This window comes from Mixophyes fleayi, chromosome 2, assembly GCF_038048845.1.
Source record: "Mixophyes fleayi isolate aMixFle1 chromosome 2, aMixFle1.hap1, whole genome shotgun sequence".
NCBI lineage: Eukaryota > Metazoa > Chordata > Amphibia > Anura > Limnodynastidae > Mixophyes > Mixophyes fleayi.
In genome coordinates, this window is record NC_134403.1 from 367,519,650 (window position 1) to 367,540,140 (window position 20,491).

Sequence of the window (20,491 nt, forward strand, 5' to 3'; positions counted from 1 at the left end):
GATTTTGCGAGGGGTAATTCCCGTGTTGGGCCCCGCTCACCTGCAGTATGAATGGTGCAACCCGTGTAATTCCCGGGTCTCACCATTCATACACTAAAAAAATAATTGGGAAGTAAAAAAAAAAGTAAAAAAAAAAGATTTTATTTACTAAAAAATACAAAACAAATGTGTACTTAACTTATTTTCAGCCAGCGGTGTCTCCGGTGCGTTGCCGGCTCTCAGGGGGACCTCTGGGTACTAAAATGACGTCATTTCTAATGGACTAGAAATGACGTCATTTTAGTGCCCAAGAGGTATTCTCAAGTGCTGTTCTATTGGGCTATATATAGTGACACGATTGTTTTTTTGTTTCAATTCGTTTGATTAGATATATATTAACATCACATGACCGCACCTTCTGCATCCCACCGATTGGTTACATTCGAGTCACATGACCGCATCTTCTTGTGTATAAACACTGCTGAACATGGGATATGATCACTTGCCTCTAATGAAACAGCCTATCACACCTGAGAAACGCGTCAGGGGACTTCCTACTGGAATCTGTTCAAATAACCTTAAAATATGGTGCGTCAATAGAACAGACAATGAAAAAATAGTGAGAGATGGCGGATGTCGTTCTACTCAAGTACGTTTATTACAATATATTATATCAACCCAACTTCAAATAGAAATGCAATAGTATATATAACCTCCAAAAGTAGGATATAGATAATGATGCTTTGCTTATCCAAACATACGCTGTTATCAGTAGAAGTATGTTTAGCATATATTATCTGATGCGTTTCGTCTGCTCAAAGGGCGAACTTTTTCAAAGATCATTGAAAAAGTTTGCCCTTTGAGCGGGCAAATTTAATTTTACAAGCGGTAACACCACCCAGAACACTTAATATATCTTCATTTAGATCGTGAAGATAAAGGTCACATAGTGTCAACGGGACATCTGAGTGCTTATTTTGGGACCCGTGTTTTATGGATGTAACTAGGTGCCAGGTACTTGTGGGTGAGATTATGAATACAACAGTTTTTACACCGCTGTTCAATTAACTGAATATTTCAGACTCTGAATCTTTACTATATGCCCACAATATACTTTTTGAGGTTATTTATACTTTTGCATTTCTATATATAATCTATTTGAAGTTGGGTTGATATAATATATTGTAATAAACATTCTTGATTAGAACGACATCCGCTGTCAGTCACTATTTTTTTATATGGTCTGTTCTGTGGCGCACCATATTATAAGGTTATTTTTATTTCTGTTGAGGTTTGGCACCCTTAAATTGGTTTGCGACCTTTTACAGACGCTTTACAAAATATATTTTTATTATAGAACTATTATGAATTGGGAGCGCTCAAGTTGTTGTTGTTTTTGGGCTCTGTTCAAACTCATCACAGACTCAGAACCCCGGGGTTTGTCTACACATTAGTGCTTATGGTGATTATCAACCTAAGGACCTCTGTCCTCTAATTCTCCTAAAGGATCGAAGGAACAGACAGCACATGAAGGATAAGTAACTTTTCCATCTTCTTTAGACTGGAAGAGTTCTATGCACACAACTTATGTCTCTAACGGACTGATATTGCTCCTTATTCCATGAGTCCTATTTATCCTGCTCTCGCCTTTGGAGATATTGTTTGAGGAATTTTCTTTTTTCATCGAATAATAAGCTACTCCGGATGGACTTTATACCACCATATTTATGTTTTTCTGTGATATTTTAAATGTCATCATACCAGTATTATCAGCTCTTTCCAATATTTAATTTTCAATTTTTATCTTTGCATTTCTAAGTTGATATTTTAATTGAAACAGCTTGTTTTTAATTTTATCTGGTTCCAGCGCTCCACCATTTTTTTTTGTGTACTTGAAAAACTCCCAGAAGGCTGATTGGCCATATAAATATTAAAAGGAAAGCGCTTTGTTAGCACAGTTTAGCACACGTATGCATAGACCAATGAGACGTCTCTATATTAGATCGGTAAAACTATGAGAGAAACCATTGCAGCTTAGTACAAAATAGTGACGGCAGCCACAATGGTTTACAAATATTCTCCTTGAAAAAAGTATTTGCTCTGTTTTTGATTAAAGAAAATCTGACGGTTTGGTTAAATATTCAAAGAATCTTTTTAAGGCAAAAAAAAAGTAACATTCTATCTCTAGAAATATCAAGTCAGGAATTTGTTTTATGTTTTACAGACATTGCCAATTCTAGAAATCGTCCCTCAAAAGTTTGTGTTATTATTGTGTTATTTTGTTTTTTATACTTTTTTGTTTTCTTTGCTCCATTTTTGAGGTTATTGGTGAGTGATATAAATAGACATACTTTCCAGCATTTTACCCATTTACAAACACTGCCAGTGAGCTGCAGACTTATATGTAGAGTGTTAGGAGGTGTCTCCGCCCAGACCAGATGGCTAGTGTGTAGACACATGGGGCTACTCCCACGTGGTTAGTGTACAAAGCAGGGGGTCTTGGCTAGGTGGCTAGCGTACAAAGCAGGGGAGCACCGCCCAGGTAGTTAGTGTATAAAGCAGGGGGTCTGGGCCAGTTGACTAATGAAAAAAGTAGGGAGCATGGCCCAGGTGGCTAGTGGAAAAGCAGGGTTCTTAGCCCAGGTAGCTAATGAGAAAAGCAGACAGCCTGGGCCGGGTGGCTAGTGGAAAAAATGGGGCCTGGCCCAGGTGGCTAATTAAAAAGTTAATTGCTCATTTGAAGTCAGTATTAGGGATGGATTTTTAATTCACAGACTGTGTCTGTTGTGGGTCCTGCCAGGTCGGACACCAAATTAAAAAATACTTGCCAGGATGCCGCCTCTCCAGTCCCTGGTTGTAAGATGTAGGACCTACTTACAAATCCAGGCCTGCACATCTGAAGGTTTATGAACATACTACCAGGAGTCCCATGCTCCATGTTTTCATGTCACTCAGGCTGCGCACACAAAGGTATTAACATCGATCCATCTTTTGAGCTTTACTTTTCTGGACTGCTGAGAGGTGTCTCCTCCCATTGAGACCATTTGTCTACATGGAGAAATACTGGTTCAGGGCACATTGCCATTTTACTAAAACATGATGGTACAGGAATGGAAGATGTTGGCGTAAACGCTACTTACTTCTGTCCCGGCACCACTATCCGTCTTATAATCTGTACGTGAGCATACCCCTGATCTCCGTATACCTGTCAAAACCAGCAAGGAGGAGAGGTGGGTTTAGAGAACGCCTATGTACACAAGCCCTTATGTGTTAAAATTATTGTGTCTATCATACAAGCAAAATAGAAAATGCTTGTTTTATAAAATGGCCATATCAATGTGTGCTTAGGTTCATTTTAGTTACATGTTTTATTGTATTTGTAGGTTTAATATTGCATACCACTAAAACATACTGTTATAGCTGAGGAATTGGTCATTCCTCTCAATGTACAGGAGTTACTCACCAAAAATGTATGTGCAATATGTAAAAATATGTTAGTGGTTTAACTAGAAAATTCACAATGTCAGTGTAAAGTGTGCATGTAGTATGTCGTTGGGCTGTATATTGTATTTCAGGGCTGCAGGTACATTGGAGGAAGTTTGTGGCTGAGTTTTTAACCTCTGATCCTCAAGAACCACGAGCAGGTTGTGTTTTCCATCTCATGCATGAGAGTGACGTTTTAAATAATTGAAATAACTATGTCAGCTGTTACCACAGAGGGGAATTCCCAAAACATGCAGCACACGAGAACAGTTGCCTATAGTAGCCGGAGTCCTTTGTCTGTCAGGCAACAGCAGATTGCACCCGGATGTACCAAGTGTATGGTGATCACCACCGCATATCAGATTTGTTACCAGCATTCTCCTTATTAAGTCTGGTGTACGTGCAGGAAGTCCTCCGCTATGCTCTGGACTCGTTGCCTAATAACAAGAGTAGCGTCTTCTCTTACGCAGCTGGCACCTCATTAATTTAGCTGGTTGCTATGTAAGTAGCAACCAGCATCTCTTCATCTCTCAGTCTGGACTCATGCAGCTAATCATCCTGCAATATCTTATTGGTTCTGCTGGCTTTAAAAACCCCTTCCTGTTACCATACCAATGCTGGTGATAGTTCCTGCTTGACCTATTGTTCCTTGTATCTTAATCTGTCCTATTCTCAGTGTTTGATTTGGATTGTTTAAAGGATTCTCTATCTCTTCCTGCTCCTGACCTTGGCTTGTTAATTGGATGTGCATATATATTTCTACCTGCCCTGAACCCTGGCTTGTTTAAAGGAACTGCTGTCTTCTCAGCTCCTGACCCCTGGCTTATCTGTTACTCTGCATTTACCTTTAGCAGACTGATTCTCAGTTTACTCTGCTGTTACCATCAGGTTGCTCACTAACTCCTATCGTGTTCCGTCCATTCCACTGGGCAATAGTGAGATCAACAACTACTACTACCCAAGCTTAAGTCCTGGGGGCAACTGAGTACTGTGGAACATATATAGTACCATGGAAAGGGGGCTGTTATAGGTGTACATATCGCAATGCGGTTCTAGTAGTTGAGGATCACATGCCATATAACTCTTAACAGCATATCAAGTCAAAGGGTACTTGAGGAATGAAGTTGAGAAACACTTGTGTGTGTTTGTGTATATAATACAAGTGCTGTATGCAGTATAAACAGAACGCACTATTTTGAGACATGAACATCACAGTGCGATACAGGTGTAAACTTGCATCCACAGCTCTACTACACTATAGTATGACCCCTTTACCGGTTTAGAGCCAGACAGAGCAGATGTGGGATTGAGAGGCAGGAATAGGGGATGAATGGAGATTTCTCACCTGTATTGTTGGGGTAGCCATGAGTAGGTTGAAACAGGCGTCATGGCCCCATCTTCTCCCACACCCATCTACTAGGACACTAGTATTATGGGACCAGTCTGGTCCACCAGTCTCGAGTCATCAACACTTTTTATTTTACTAGGTTGCTACTCTTTTTTTCAGGCTAATAATTTTGATGGTGTAAAATTACTGTGACATGCAAATGCCAGTGTTTACCATGTTTTTTTTCATTCAATTGGCGACATGCAAGAGATTGGCTACAAGAACTGGACCTGTACTCCCCTAAGAATATAAGTAATGCCTCAATAAGCAATGGAGTGCCTGTCTTTTTATTTATTTTGCAGAACGTACCTTCAAATGTAATACACAAAATGCTTCTGAGTACGCCGCAGCGCTTCACAGTTGTGAGGCAATGATCCTGTATGTGGCAGTTTGGTCATTATCACAGTCTGCTATTTTCTTCTTGCAGAAGGTATTGTACCACTCTCCTTCCCCGCCCTCCTTAACTTTACAAGACGTGAGTAAGAAGTACCCATTGGTGAAAAATGGGCTTTTACCACCCTGAAAACTGTAAATCCCAGCAAAGAGTGGCCATCTTGATCCCGCACCCGAAACCGGGGAGAAGCACCTCCTTTATCTGCTGATCACCTACACCCCGTTCCTTCAAAGACAGCAGCTCGAATACGGCATATATATCATTCACCAGGTGAGAACAAGAGTTGCCTGTAGTATATGGGACTCCTCCCACTGGGGGAGCATCTAATAGATAATGGATTCTAGAAACACGTTAGCTAGCATATGATTGGTTGCTATGGCAAACACCTCCACTTTTACTTTTAGTTTGATACATCTACCACTAAGATTCTAGCAACTAGGTCCATAAACTTCTGGAGTCAACAATTACAAACTTAGGGTGTATTGTCGCTCATCCCAGAGCACGACTTTAAACAAAAACCCTGTACATACCCAGTTTGCTCCATTCAGAAATTAACGGTAACACTGCAAGGATTGCGTTACAAATTTTGTGTTAAAGATTGTGTATTTCTAGACAAATGTGGGCTAGAAATCCTCGATCTACATCCACATTTAAGTTTAAACTCATGTAACACAAAGCCGTCACAATAAAACACAGCGCATGGACCATATAGCAGCATAAATATAGCTCATTATACAAACCAGAACCCATATTACTTCTCTTAGATACAAACAATCAGATCCCAGTTTTACGTTTTCTTTCCAGGGACCAAGAATAATTGGTGTCAAGTAAAATGAGTAAAAAAAACACACATAAGGCAAAATTGCAATTGTCCACACTGGTTTATGTGTTATACATGTGTTTTTTTGTATGTGTTTTTGTTTTATACAATTTGTTCCAGTATATAAAACAAGAACACACTGCTCTACGGCACTAGAAAAGTTCAACATTGTGTATCTGGGGACGTTTGTGGTGTAAAATCAGAGTAATGGGCCGACTGAAATGCATAGGAGATTAGGGACAATGAAAAAAGTTGGGGTATAAATGTACTTGTGTGAATGATAACTCCCCCCTAAGACTAAACAGAACCACAGTATTAGTATAGAAGGGATACTCACATCACACTGTATTAGAATAATACTTGTATATTTTACAATGTATAGTAAACTGGGTGGTGATTTGTTTACATTCCCGGCTTATCTTGTTTGACAACTTCCTGCTATGTAAATGTTCTCCTGTTTTAAGTGGTGAACTTGTCATGTACTGTGAGTAGCTTCCTGCATCCTCCACCGCGTTGTGAATTTCAAAGATGTTGTCAGCAGATGGATGGGCACCTTTTGTCTGTGTTCTGTACATATGTTACAAGACATAACAGACACAGTAGTGAGATCCTTGCTAAGGACATGGAAAGTCTGTTACTCTCCGTAGTACTCACCAAACTAATTATTTACTAATAAACTAGTTCATTTGATGAGTTTTACCTATATCCGGTGAATGATGGAAATATAGACTCCTCAAATACATAAACATCCTGTCTCTCGCAGGCCGGTGATGAGACATTTAATCGGGCCAAGTTACTCAACATCGGATACTTAGAGGCATTGAAAGAGAAGAAGTGGGATTGTTTTATCCTCCATGATGTGGATTTGGTACCAGAGAATGATTTTAACACTTACCTATGTGACAGTGAGCCCAAACACCTGGTTGTGGGTCGGAACGCCACCGGATACAAGTAAGGAGAAATTGTGTTGCCGTAATGTGGGCGAGATTGTGGAAATTGAGTTTTGTGACGTCTCAAGATAACATAAGTTGTTTGAAGTGTGTCACTGGAGAATAACGTTAAACTCTCCTTAACCTTTTACATTCTTTATATACGGGCAGCATGGTGGCTCAGTGGTTAGCACTTCTGGCTCACAGCACTGGAGTCATAAGTTTGATTCCTGCACATGGCCTTATCTGTGTGGAGTTTGTATGTTCTCCACTGTTTGCGTGGGCTTCCTGCAGGTGCTCTGGTTTCCTCCCACACTCCAAAAAGCATAATATTAGGTTAATTGGCTGCTCTGAAATTGACCCTAATCTGTCTCTCTCTCCTCCCCCTCACACTCCCTCTCTCCCTCTCCCTCTCTCCCTCTCCCTCTCTCTCTCCCTCTCCCTCTCTCTCTCCCTCTCCCTCTCCCTCCCTCTCTCAGGCAGAGACTGATGTGAATGAGTTCTCTGTACATTGCTACGGAATTAGTGGCGCTATATAACAAATCTGCTGCTAATGATGGTTATTTCTATAGCATGTTGATGTGAGGAGTAGAAGATCCCCTACCAATAAACAAATGTTTAAAGTTTTCAAAATAAATGTATTTTCAGCACGCTTTTTAGTCAATCTTAGAAAATAGTACAGTGTTATTTTAAGATGGTATCATATCTATACACAAGATGCGGGTCATTCCACATCAAATCAACACTGACAGCCAGTTTTAAACATTTTTTGAAAGGAGATAATGATGTGTACGATAATAGCTAAGAAAAATGAGATACATTCTTAAAATGTACTTAACTTTCTATTTAAATAAAATAAAACATGTGGCATTGTTACTTTAATATTAAGAAATCATCCAGTGTTAATACCTTTTTTGTTTTGGTTGTTGGATGCAGTTTCCAGTATAGTGTTAATAAAAGTTGATTGTCCTATGTCTGTATAGAGTGTAATAGAATTATATTATGATCATGTCCAGTGGTCAGGTCATGTTGGGGTGTAGTGTCCTATGTCTGTATACAGTGTAATAGAATTGTATTATGATCATGTCCAGTGGTCAGGTCATGTTGGGGGTGTAGTGTCCTATATCTGTATACAGTGTAATAGAATTGTATTATGATCATGTCCAGTGGTCAGGTCATGTTGGAGGTGTAGTGTCCTATGTCTGTATACAGTGTAATAGAATTGTATTATGATCATGTCCAGTGGTCAGGTCATGTTGGGGGTGTAGTGTCCTATGTCTGTATACAGTGTAATAGAATTGTATTATGATCATGTCCAGTGGTCAGGTCATGTTGGGGTGTAGTGTCCTATGTCTGTATAGAGTGTAATAGAATTGTATTATGATCATGTCCAGTGGTCAGGTCATGTTGGAGGTGTAGTGTCCTATGTCTGTATACAGTGTAATAGAATTGTATTATGATCATGTCCAGTGGTCAGGTCATGTTGGGGTGTAGTGTCCTATGTCTGTATAGTGTAATAGAATTGTATTATGATCATGTCCAGTGGTCAGGTCATGTTGGAGGTGTAGTGTCCTATGTCTGTATACAGTGTAATAGAATTGTATTATGATCATGTCCAGTGGTCAGGTCATGTTGGAGGTGTAGTGTCCTATGTCTGTATAGAGTGTAATAGAATTGTATTGTGATCATGTCCAGTGGTCAGGTCATGCTGGGGGTGTAGTGTCCTATGTCTGTATAGAGTATAATAGAATTGTATTATGATCATGTCCAGTGGTCAGGTCATGTTGGAGGTGTAGTGTCCTATGTCTGTATAGAGTGTAATAGAATTGTATTATGATCATGTCCAGTGGTCAGGTCATGTTGGGGGTGTAGTGTCCTATGTCTGTATAGAGTGTAATAGAATTGTATTATGATCATGTCCAGTGGTCAGGTCATGCTGGGGGTGTAGTGTCCTATGTCTGTATAGAGTATAATAGAATTGTATTATGATCATGTCCAGTGGTCAGGTCATGTTGGAGGTGTAGTGTCCTATGTCTGTATAGAGTGTAATAGAATTGTATTATGATCATGTCCAGTGGTCAGGTCATGTTGGGGGTGTAGTGTCCTATGTCTGTATAGAGTGTAATAGAATTGTATTATGATCATGTCCAGTGGTCAGGTCATGTTGGAGGTGTAGTGTCCTATGTATGTAGAAAGTTATTCCCACAACTGCAGATATATATAATATAATATTAACGTGAATATCTGTTATACAGTGGCATAGGCATACTGCAGCCCGTCTTAAAGTCTGAAAACTTTGGTATAAAACCCATGAAGCCTGCAGCTAATGCTGTAAGAGTCAAGTCACCGTCTACATTGGTTACTGTACATTGAATTTCTGGCATTTTACACGCAATCTCCGATATGTTTGAAGAGAAGAAGACTGTGGGCGTTTTGGTGACATATAATAATCTGAATCTTTCTCTTTTCAGGTTGAGGTATAAACAGTATTTTGGAGGTGTGACTGCACTGAGCAGAGACCAGTTTGCCAAGGTGAACGGTTACTCGAACAACTACTGGGGGTGGGGAGGTGAGGACGACGACCTGCACTCCAGGTAACGGAACAATTGCTGCATAAATGACATTGTGGAAATGGTTATTGGTGCAGGGGACGGACATTTTTATAACCACTTTGTAACTTAACGTAAACACCTTTAGGGAAAGATCAGATTTCAGATGAAGGACCCGCCATGATAACTTTTGTGTTCCTTAATTTGCCTCGGTATGAATACATTAAAGTCAGTAACTAATAACTTTAATATCGGACCAGGTCCCGGGCTCCCCTGTCGCCACCCCCACTCCTACCACCGGCGTTTCGTGATACAGGGGCGTTTAGATTGTTAGCTCAGCGGGTTTGGTAGACTGGAATAATATTCATAGCAGCTGTGGCCAAAGAACAGAAATATAAGTTGAATTTATGAGATCAGGAGACAAGAAAGTAATTTTAAGCTTTGGTCGCAGGTATATAGGAACAGTTGCAGATGAAAGGTATTTCTACAGGATACAGGAGACCTTCAGCTATGAGCCGGATACACCAGAGACACTGGTCGTGGGGTTGTCATCGAGTGAAGTTTTGTTCTTCTTTCAATAGGGTGAAATAACTTAAATTCTGTTGTCCACCTCCATCTACGCCATTGGAGCAATGCAATTACTGTTCTACTCTGTACAATGCTTTTATTAGTAATATGAGCTGGAAGAAGGACACAGGACTCGCTATCATGAAAACTGTAATATGTTTGGATGAAGAGAGATGCGTAGTGATTACTTAATAATCCTACATTAGTCCCAGAATGAAGCGGAGATCTCTAATTACCAGCAGTGCCCCGTTCTACCTCAACAAATCAGATCTGCCTCGTTAATGGCAGGGCGACGAGTCTGCCCGTCGTCAAATTAATCAGTTGTATTTATTTTGTTCATTAGTTAGTCTGTGAAATGAGAGCAGGAAACTCTTGCTTCCAGCTATTTATTTAATATTTACAACCATTAGCAGAGGAACCTACTGTTAAAACATACTTGGATATCCATAATAGCTGGCATTTAGGATTAAATATTTATTTTTCATAACGAACGCCAAGGTACAGACAGACGTCTTCCTTTTATGAAGTTAGTACTGATTGATGTATAGCCGGACTCGGCCCGTTGGTTGTATCGTGACTCTCGTGTCTCTGGAATCCTAACAAGACAATAAATATTGGACAGACGATGCTAACAAAGTATATATTGTTCTTATCATTTTAGTAAATGATTTTAGTGCAGGATTCATATATACCATACCTCTATATATTGTATATAGGCAGTGCACGTATCATACAAATGTGATGAGGCATTTGAATAAAATATGAGGCCAATTTGCTCAACAGCAACTAGATTGGCCAATGTGGTTGTAGGACAGATTTAGGTCCATTCAGTGTAATGTCTCCCAGCAGTCGTATCTGAGACTTCCACAACACCATTGGCTGAAGTGGAGACAACTGCCCGGATTTGCCTCTTTGTAGGACCTTTTGCTTTATAGTCGCCTGCACAGAATACTTGCAGCATCAGATGTAATTGTAGAACATCTTTAGTTATCATTTTAGTCCTGTCATCAGTGTGAGCGTGACTATGTCCTCTCACCTGTTTTACAGCTTAGTGTTTGCTCGTCTGTGCTCACTTGGTGACATAGAATGTTACAAGTTTTTATTATATGTTCTCCACCATCTTTGTAAATTAGATTACATCAGTATGTAAATGTTGTATGTTCTGCAGAACTCCTCATTGCCAGTAACCGGGGGCTGGTGGGGTGTGTGAAATTGATAAAACCACTTTTGTTGTATGTAAAACAAACGGCATAATCCAAATCTGATGGAACAAAGATTCTGTAGGGATGTACAGAGGGAGGACAGTGATGGAGAACGATGACGGATTATCCTTGGGGACATGAAGACATTGGTGATGCCCGTAGGGGCGTACTGGGGGAGGACAGGAATAGGAGAACGATGACAGATTTGCCTTGGGGAGATGAAGATTTTGGTTGTGCCTCTGTAGGGACTGTTTTGTATACTGAAACGCTTATAGCACCCAGCTCTATGGTAAGGATTGCATCACAGCTAAGTCTTTTTGACGTTTGTTTCCAGGGTGGGATTTCAGAAGATGGAGGTGGTCCGACCCCCCCCAGAAATAGCCAGGTACACCATGATTTTTCACACCAGAGATTCCGGTAACCAGGTGAACAAAGAGAGGTGAGAATCTGCTTTTATTCATTTACTTCCTGAAGAAGCTCAAGTATGCGGCAATTAGAAGGTGAATGTGCTGCTTTAGGTCAAATTGGTTCTAAGTTGCTACAATGCCGGTCATTTGCCTAAAGATCCAGTTGTCTGATAACTCTGGTCTCCCAGTAAGTACAGTCATCAGCCGACTGACAGACCTGCTCACTCCATCCTCTGCACGGTTTGTGTGTAAAGTAGGATGGTCGCAGTGTATTACCATGTTATTCTGTTATTAGCCATTTGTTACGTAGCGAACAAGGGAAACTGACATGAATTTGGTGCACAACAGTCGTCTTGTATGGTTTTAATGAAACATATTTTATACAGCCCAATAGTTAATAAAGCGTAACTTTTATTAGATCAACGCTGAAATAGTCTAATGATGATTAAAAAATAAATATAAGGTGCTAAGTGAGGTAAACAGTGAGTTAAATCTACTGCATATGTCGTCCCTTCATTCTAATCATCATCATCACCATTTATTTATATAGCACCACTGATTCCGCAGCGCTGTACAGAGAACTCACTCACATCAGTCCCTGCCCCATTGGAGCTTACAGTCTAAATTCCCTAACATACACAGAGACAGACCGAGACAGAGAGAGAGAGACAAGGGTCAATTTTGAGAACAGCCAATTTACCTACCAGTATGTTTTTGGAGTGTGGGAGGAAACCGGAGCACCCGGAGGAAACCCACGCAAACACCGGGAGAACATACAAACTCCTCACAGATAAGGCCATGGTCGGGAATTGAACTCATGACCCCAGCACTGTGAGACAGAAGTGCTTAGTCAGTAACTGTTTTAGCAGATACCTTCCTACATCCTATACAGGGATTGTAACTGCTTTGCTATTGCGGTTCCCTGTGCTTATAGAGCAGGGGTGGGCAAACCAGTCCTCAAGGGCCATATAACAGTTCATGTTTTTAGGATTTCTGTCTGTAGAAACAGCTGGGATAATTACTGACCCAGCCAAATAGATTAACTCAGCTGTGCATGATTAAAGAAATCCTAAAAACATGAACTGTTATATGGCCCTTGAGGACTGGTTTGCCCACCCCTGTTATAGAGGGATGGGGTGAATTGCTGACTGCCTAACAAAAGCTAATTCGTGATTGGGCGGGTAGTAGCGATAAAATATCGATCTGACGGACTTGCAGCATAGTATCAAAGTATTAGCATAGCTGATAGGTATTAGAAAGGTGAGAAACAAATACAGTGAACGCCAAAGCGCGTTTCGCTGAAGTTTGCTTTATCCAGACATTAGCCATTTGTTCTCTGCTATTTTGACTAGTCTTCTTCTTCATTGCCGGTAACCGGTCTACACTGACAGGGAGGATTCAGATTTATCACCAAGGAAAGATTAATGGCTGCTGACTCTATAGGAGATTCAGAAAAAGGTAATTTAAGGTCAAACATGGTTGATCCTGCCTGGCAACAGACTCCGCTTCTAGTTTGGCCATACATGTAAGTGTTAGCTCTTCAACCTAGTTGTTGGATGATTTCTAGCATGATCAGGGCATTGAGCCCTGGCTCAACTGTCACTCTTATTGAGCACCTCCCAAAACAATGAGGGTGTGGGCTAGTACCAGAGGGCAGGTCGGATCGCCTTTTTAGGCATGGCGTGATGTCATTAGACTGTTCAGACAAGTCACTGCCCCAAATATATAACGTATAACAGGGGAAATGTTCACACAAATGTATGATAAGCCACCCACCACTTCACGGCGCTTCTGCTAATAGGGTGCTCCTAACTCTAAACAATGAGAGTCCCTATATTGGGACAATCAAATGTGCTTTTAAATTGAGGGCTAACTTAACAGAGGTACCCTGGAACCTCCAAATGGCATTACAGCACCAGCGCTCCCCATCAGCTACTGATACCAGACATGCCTTTCAAACAATTATACAGAAATGGAAGATGCTCAATCAATTTATAGGTTCACAGCAGATGCTTGAAAGGGTGGGGTTATCCGGAAAAGAACAAATACAGAGAAAAAAAACCCCAGGAACACTACTGTGAACCAGTAAGAACGGCTATTCTACTTGTACATAAAAATGCAAAACCTCAATTACACACATTTGCAGATACATGATAAGCCACCGGCCAGGTCAACACGCTACTGCTAGTAGCAGTCAGATGTCCTGTGGACACTGTGACCTTTATCTTCACGATCTAAATGAGATATATTGAGTGTTCTGGCTGTGTGGGAGGAGTCTCCTTCCCTTTGAAGCTTTCACAGTATACAGACAGATCCCGATTAGGAGTGTTGTTTGTACATGAGGGTGGAATTGTTGTAGAGAAACCGCTTGTATGATTAAATTCAGTATGTCCAGTAGTAAATAGATAATAATGCTTTGTTTATCCAAACGTACGCTGTTATCAGTAGAAGTATGTCTAGTATAAATGACGCGTTTCGTCAGCTCAAAGGGAAAACTTTTTCAAATTTCTTTGAAAAAGTTTGCCCTTTGAGCGGACAAAACGCGTCCGATATATTCTCAGGACATCTGAGTGCTTATTTTGGGACCCGTGTCTTATGGATGTAACTAGGTGCCAGGTACTTGTGGGTGAGATTATGAATACAACAGTTTTTACACAGCTGTTCAATTAACTGAATATTTCAGACTCTGAATCTTTACTATATGCCCACAGTGTACTGGGCACACTCTGTCTTTTTGATCTATAATCTATAAATGAGAAATTTGCAAGGATCATTCCTCTGCGCTGTAGGTCAGTTCTGTTGATCTGTATTTATATCCTACTTTTGGAGGTTATATATACTATTGCATTTTTATACATAATATTCTATTTGAAGTTGGGTTGATATAATATATTGTAATAAACCTACTTGAGTAGAACGACATCCGCCATCAGTCACTATTTTTTCATGGTTTGTTCTATTGGCGCACCATATTATAAGGTTATTTGAACAGATTCCAGTAGGAAGTCCACTGACGCGTTTCTCAGCTGTGATAGGCTGTTTCATTTGAGGCAAGTGATCGCATCCCATGTTCAGCAGTGTTTATACACAGGAAGATGCGGTCATGTGACTCGAATGTAACCAATCGGTCGGATGCAGAAGGTGCGGTCATGTGATGTTAAAATATCCAATCAGATGAATTGAAACAAAAAACGATTGTGTCCGTATACGTAGCCCAATAGAACAGCACTTGAGAATCCCAATGTGTTAGGCGGTCATGTGACTGCCAGGGATCCAATCAAGTAATAGTAATTACTAACAAGTCAGAAATTTTAAACAGACAAAAAGCAAAATAAATAGTCTAAGCGATCAGTACAAATTACCTGTTAATATCCCATAAGGGACTAGAAATATGGAATATCCATAGATAGACTTCTCCTATACATATACTTTATATACTATTGTATTTTTATACATAATATGCTATTTGAAGTTGGGTTGATATAATATATTGTGACAAACATTCTTGATTAGAACGACATCCGCCATCAGTCACTATTTATTATATGGTCTGTTCTATTATAAGGTTATTTTTATTGTTGTTGAGGTTTGGCACCTTAACTTGGTTTGCGACCTTTTACAGACACTTTACAATACATGTATTATAGAACTATAATCAGGGAGCGCTCAAGTTGTTGTTGCTGTTCAGCTTCTGCTAATAGGGTGGTCTTACTATAAAACCCATGAATGTATGACCCAATATAGGGACTTTCATTGTTTAAATTGGGAGCTAACTTACATTGTTTAGAGTTAGGACCACCCTTGTAGCAGCAGTGCCTTGACGGGGCCGGTGGATTATCATTCATCTGTAGAAGTATACATACACACATACACACATACACACACACACATACACACACACACATACACACACATACACACACACATACATACACACCTGCTGTGGACCTATAAAGTGATTGAGCAATCTCTATTTCTGTATAATTAAGCAAAAACAAAAGTGTTTGAGGTTAAAAAATAGCCAATCGCATAACTCTAATATTACTGCAGATTATCTGTGGGAGAAACGTCTCTCCGTCCGTGTCTTGTGCAATTGGGAGCCGGTTTACACCGAATGTGCAGATTCTTCTGGTATTTCCTGAGACTATAGGAAGAAATCTCCTTATATACTCATTGGTACTTGTCACGCCAAGGTGGTTCTTGCCTTCCTCATACCATAGGGGATTATGCATGCATGCGCGAGCGCTCCCCAAATTACATTTTGGGGTCATAAAAACTTTAGACACTCTCCTGGGACTCTTCATCATCATCATTTGTTTATATAGCACCACTGATTCCACAGCTCTGTACAGAGAATTCGCTCACATCAGTCCCTGTCCCATTGGGGCTTACAGTCTAAATACACACAACACGCACACACACATCAATTTGATAGCAGCCAATTAACCTACTAGTATGTTTTGGAGTGTGGGAGGAAACCGGAGCACCCAGAGGAAACCCACACAAACACAGGGAGAACATACAAACTCCTCACAGATAAGGCCATGGTCGGGAATTGAACTCATGACCCCAGTGCTGTAAGGCGGAAGTGCTAACCACTGAGCCACTGTGCTGACCCTTTCCCATTTCATGAAACCTTTCCTTTGCTATCTTAATGTGATGATAAATCTTCGCCTCTTAATTCATTTGTGTTCTTATTTTTATTATAAACCTGTCTTGTAACAAATCATGTGTTTTATGAGTTGTTTAATTATATATTTATTTTAATTCACATTGAAATATGTCTGAGTGTGAAGAATAAACACAGAATTTCCCCCTAAACAATGAACCCTGAAATATAAATTCCTACCAGCGTCCGGTTTTATTTCCCCTGTAGAAATGTTCTGTATTTATGATACACTTTCCTCTCGCACAGGATGCAGTTGTTGAAGAAAGTTTCCAAGGTGTGGAAGACGGATGGGCTGAATTCTTGCACTTACAAGCTGCTATCCATTGAACACGAGCCCTTATACATCAATATCACAGCTGATATAGGAAAACCTGAATACTAACTATACCCCGGCCCCTTAGAGATGTGTCTGCAGGCAGATGCCTGCGTGGCTGACCGCACCTGTTTTCTGCAGGATAATAATAATAATATGGACAAATCCTGGAGAAGCCGTTCACAAACTATCTTCTAAGGGTTGAATCTGCTCCCTGACTGCCGAATCCTTAGCTGAAAAAAGTGGAGTCTGCTTTATCAGGGACCTTTTTCTATTTAATGTATTTTTGACGGAGGAGTTAAAAATTTAAGTTACAAACTTTCCTAGATTACGCAGTCCATAATCAATGACAATTACATTCCATTTGTTATAATAATGTTCTTCCAAACATTTATGTATTTTTATGGAAAATATAATAATCTGTCTCAGTATCTGAAAGGAGTTGTCAGTGTTTTAAGGTTTGTACATTGGTGGATTTATAATGTAGCAGGGGGGGGGGGGTGCAGTCATTTGTTATTAGGAAGTCATATTCCTGGTGTCATCTGTAATACTTAATGAATTATGGTCTAAAAAGCAAAATAAGATACAGTTTTGATTGCTGGATCACAGTCATGTTTTAGGTCAAATGTTCAATTTAAAGGATCATCAAACTAATGCTTCCCTTTGTGGTTTTTGTGTAACCTATCACTCTGACTTAATGATGAATTAGAAAGCTTGCTGGGAGGTATAGTTCAACAACACAGGTTTCCTACCTCTGTAAATGTTGTACTGTACAGTACAGCAGGGTTACTCTGTAATCAGTAGAGTATTGACGCTCGGCAATAAGATACTTGGTTCCATGTGAAATGAGAGAACGGAGGTCAGGTCATCGGTTGATACTCTCCGTTTGTGATCTGATAAAGCTCTTGAAAGTTTTCTATCACGTGTAATTTTAGAGGCAGGTCATGTGCCGTTTGCCTAGGAGAAAAAGGATAGAAATACGTGGCTTTCCAGCTGTTGGGGAACTACAAATCCCAGCAATCCTTTCCAGTTAGTTTTCCCAAAAGCTGGAGAACCATAGATCACTTAAGCCGTTTACAGTAGCAAGTCCGCATTACAGACCATCATGGAGACATTTTTACAACCACAAATCTGCAGTTAAGCTGGGTACACACTACAGAACATTACTGCAGATGTGATTTCTGTACCGATGTTACCAACGACTGAAGGTCCCGATGATCATGCAGATCCGTGTGTACACACCTACACCATTTACTCTCAGATCTGTGATCTTCATCTCTCATAACCATCTGCTGAACAGATTGTGACTACACACTATAGAGATCTGCCTACACTGCTGGTCCTGAGTGCGTACACACTGCCACGTTTGCAGCCATCGCTCCATCATTGATCGTGATTTTTTTGGAAGTTTACAAAACCAAATCAAACGATACGATGCGCTTTGGGACAATAAAAAAACATGTTTGTGGGAGCGTAGATACTAATGCAATATCTGACCAAATGGCCGTTTATCTGTGATAATTCCATGAGTGTATACCCAGCTTTAAGGATGGGACGGTCCTATAGGGGCACCAACAAAAGAGGCCAAATTGAACTGTTATTGTCATCATTACAAAAGTTCACAGTGTGATTGGGAGGGTGGTGTACAGTGAGCAAGAGGAATATTGTGTTTCTTTGTTAGAAATGCACAAATACCTCTTTAATTAACCTCTAGGTTACTTACAGAGGGAGAGTGTTTAAGGAAGTATCACATACACATATATAAAACACTAATTTTTTTTTCACATTGATAAAAGTTTCCGATAATTTTATGGGCGGTAAGTACAGTAGTTGCCAGTTCTTCCCCAAGGTCGTCACGGTATCATTCCAGCTGTTTGATGCTCTGCAGTAAATATTCGGTAGAACACGGTTATCAACCAGTTTAGGAATGTTGCAAACACAATGGATATAACTGCTGCCAGGCAAAGCCCTGGCAGACACAGTGTCTCTGCCTACACATTAGATTGGCACAAAGATATATTGAGGTGGAAGAACAATTTATTACATAGTAATCAAATATTAATATGTGCCAACTACCTTCTGGATGCTGCCTAAAATCAACGTGTGTGTGTGTGTGTGTGGTAGAGAGTTTAGACTGTAAGCTCCAATGGGGCAGGGAATGATGTGAGTGGCTTTTTATCCTCTGTACATAACTGCATAGTATGGTTGGCAATATAAATAAACGGTAATAATAAAGCTATTGCCCACAGTTATCAGCCATTTTATTATTATTATTATCTTTGACTTATAAGGCTCCACAAAGGGTCCGCAGCGCCGTACATTACATATACAGACATTTTAGACTGTAAGGAGACGTACACAATTGCACGATCACTACAAGTGGTGTTCCTGGTCTTGTGTGACACTGCGTTAACCTCTTGCGGTGACGGAACACAGCCGGGGATGTTAAGGAATTAGGAAAAGACATTGTTTCCACCATAATTGCAGTTTTATCTTGGATGATGCTGTTTTGTTTTTTTACTTGCATTTGAAGTTTAGTGGTCCTATTAAAAATAAAAAAAAATTTATAAAAAAAAAATATATATTCCTCCCAAACCCCGAAATATATGAAATTAAGTGATCTACACATTTGAGTAGATCATTGGGGTTGAAATGGTGCTCTTCAGCCAAATCTTTATATCCTCTCTGTGTTGTTCATTTCTGCTAACATAACTTTGTTCAGCTATGTACATTGGCTAGAAAACTTCTCCAGAGAGCCACTTTGAGTCAAATATATATAGACATAGCTGAAAAGCACAGAACAAAGTGAAAACAATGAAGGGTACAGGACGTGTAAGAACCATCTGAAGGTGGAAAACCCCCTTTTAAAATTTTATATGGTCTGTAATTCCTCCAAATATGTTTTCTAAGCATCCAAAAACATACTAGTAGGTTAATTGGCTGCTATCAAACTGACCCTAGTCTGTCTGTCTCTGTCTGTGTGTGTATGTTAGGGAATTTAGACTGTAAGCCCCAATTTGGCAGGGACTGATGTGAATGTGTTCTCTGTACAGCGCTGCGGAATTAGTGGCACTATATAAATAACTGGTAATAATAATATATACTTCTGTTACAAGTGTATAGATTATATAGCACAGTCAGAGTTACGCAGGAGTTCTGTTCTACATCAGACGAGAGTAGTTTCCGGATGTCTACATCCTCTTTCAGCTACAGGCAGTGCTTTTTTTGTAAAAAAAAAAAGGTGCCGGAACTCACGTCTTATTAATCTTTTCTGAAAAAAAATAAAAAATTATATATATATATAAATTTACTCCCTTCCTTGCCCCTCACACACTTGACAATTGTAAAATAAAAATAATAACTCCTACCTCCTCCTGGTTGGCTGGCAAGGCTGCAGTCCAGATGGCTGATGGAGTAAACGCAGGATATCTAGAGGGGAGGCCCCATATGTTAATTTAATAAAACAAACATAACAACTGGGCATCACTCACCTGTTACACACTGACATGTCCCCTGCTGCGGCTGCCTACCAACTTTTCTCACATATGGCCGCTAGCTATTCTCACCCCTATTCTGCACCCTGGTTTTTTTGTGGCCCTCTCTTTCCACTTCCCTCCTTTTTCTGCTCCCCTTCTTTATTCTGTAGCCCTCTTTCTGCTCCCCCTTTATTCTGTAGCCCTCTTTCTGCTCCCCTTCTTTATTCTGTAGCCTTTTTTCTGCTCCCCCTTTATTCTGTAGCCTTCTTTCTGCTCCCTCTTTATTCTGTAGCCCTCTTTCTGCTCCCTCTTTATT

At 40.1% G+C, this 20,491-nt stretch overlaps 2 protein-coding genes across 3 annotated transcripts in view; one reads left to right on the plus strand and one right to left on the minus strand.

Moving 5' to 3' along the window:
* The window catches only part of B4GALT4 (beta-1,4-galactosyltransferase 4), a 46,073-nt gene extending 27,119 nt beyond the window's left edge, over window positions 1-18,954 (plus strand). Inside the window, 8 exon segments of the mRNA XM_075197380.1 lie at window positions 5,277-5,299; window positions 5,301-5,354; window positions 5,356-5,415; window positions 5,418-5,513; window positions 6,827-7,014; window positions 9,464-9,586; window positions 11,645-11,749; window positions 16,633-18,954. Of these exon segments, the coding sequence (XP_075053481.1) occupies window positions 5,277-5,299; window positions 5,301-5,354; window positions 5,356-5,415; window positions 5,418-5,513; window positions 6,827-7,014; window positions 9,464-9,586; window positions 11,645-11,749; window positions 16,633-16,768 (785 nt within the window). The 3' untranslated portion in view covers window positions 16,769-18,954.
* A 14-nt stretch (window positions 18,955-18,968) lies between these two features.
* LOC142139612 (beta-1,4-galactosyltransferase 3-like) overlaps window positions 18,969-20,491 on the minus strand; it is a 45,868-nt gene continuing 44,345 nt past the window's right edge. Inside the window, exon 5 of one of the 2 annotated variants that reach the window (XM_075197378.1) lies at window positions 18,969-19,242. In XM_075197378.1, the coding sequence (XP_075053479.1) occupies window positions 19,020-19,242 (223 nt within the window). In that variant the 3' untranslated portion in view covers window positions 18,969-19,019. The remainder of the gene's footprint in view (window positions 19,243-20,491) is intronic. The other variant, XM_075197374.1, reaches the window with a different exon arrangement.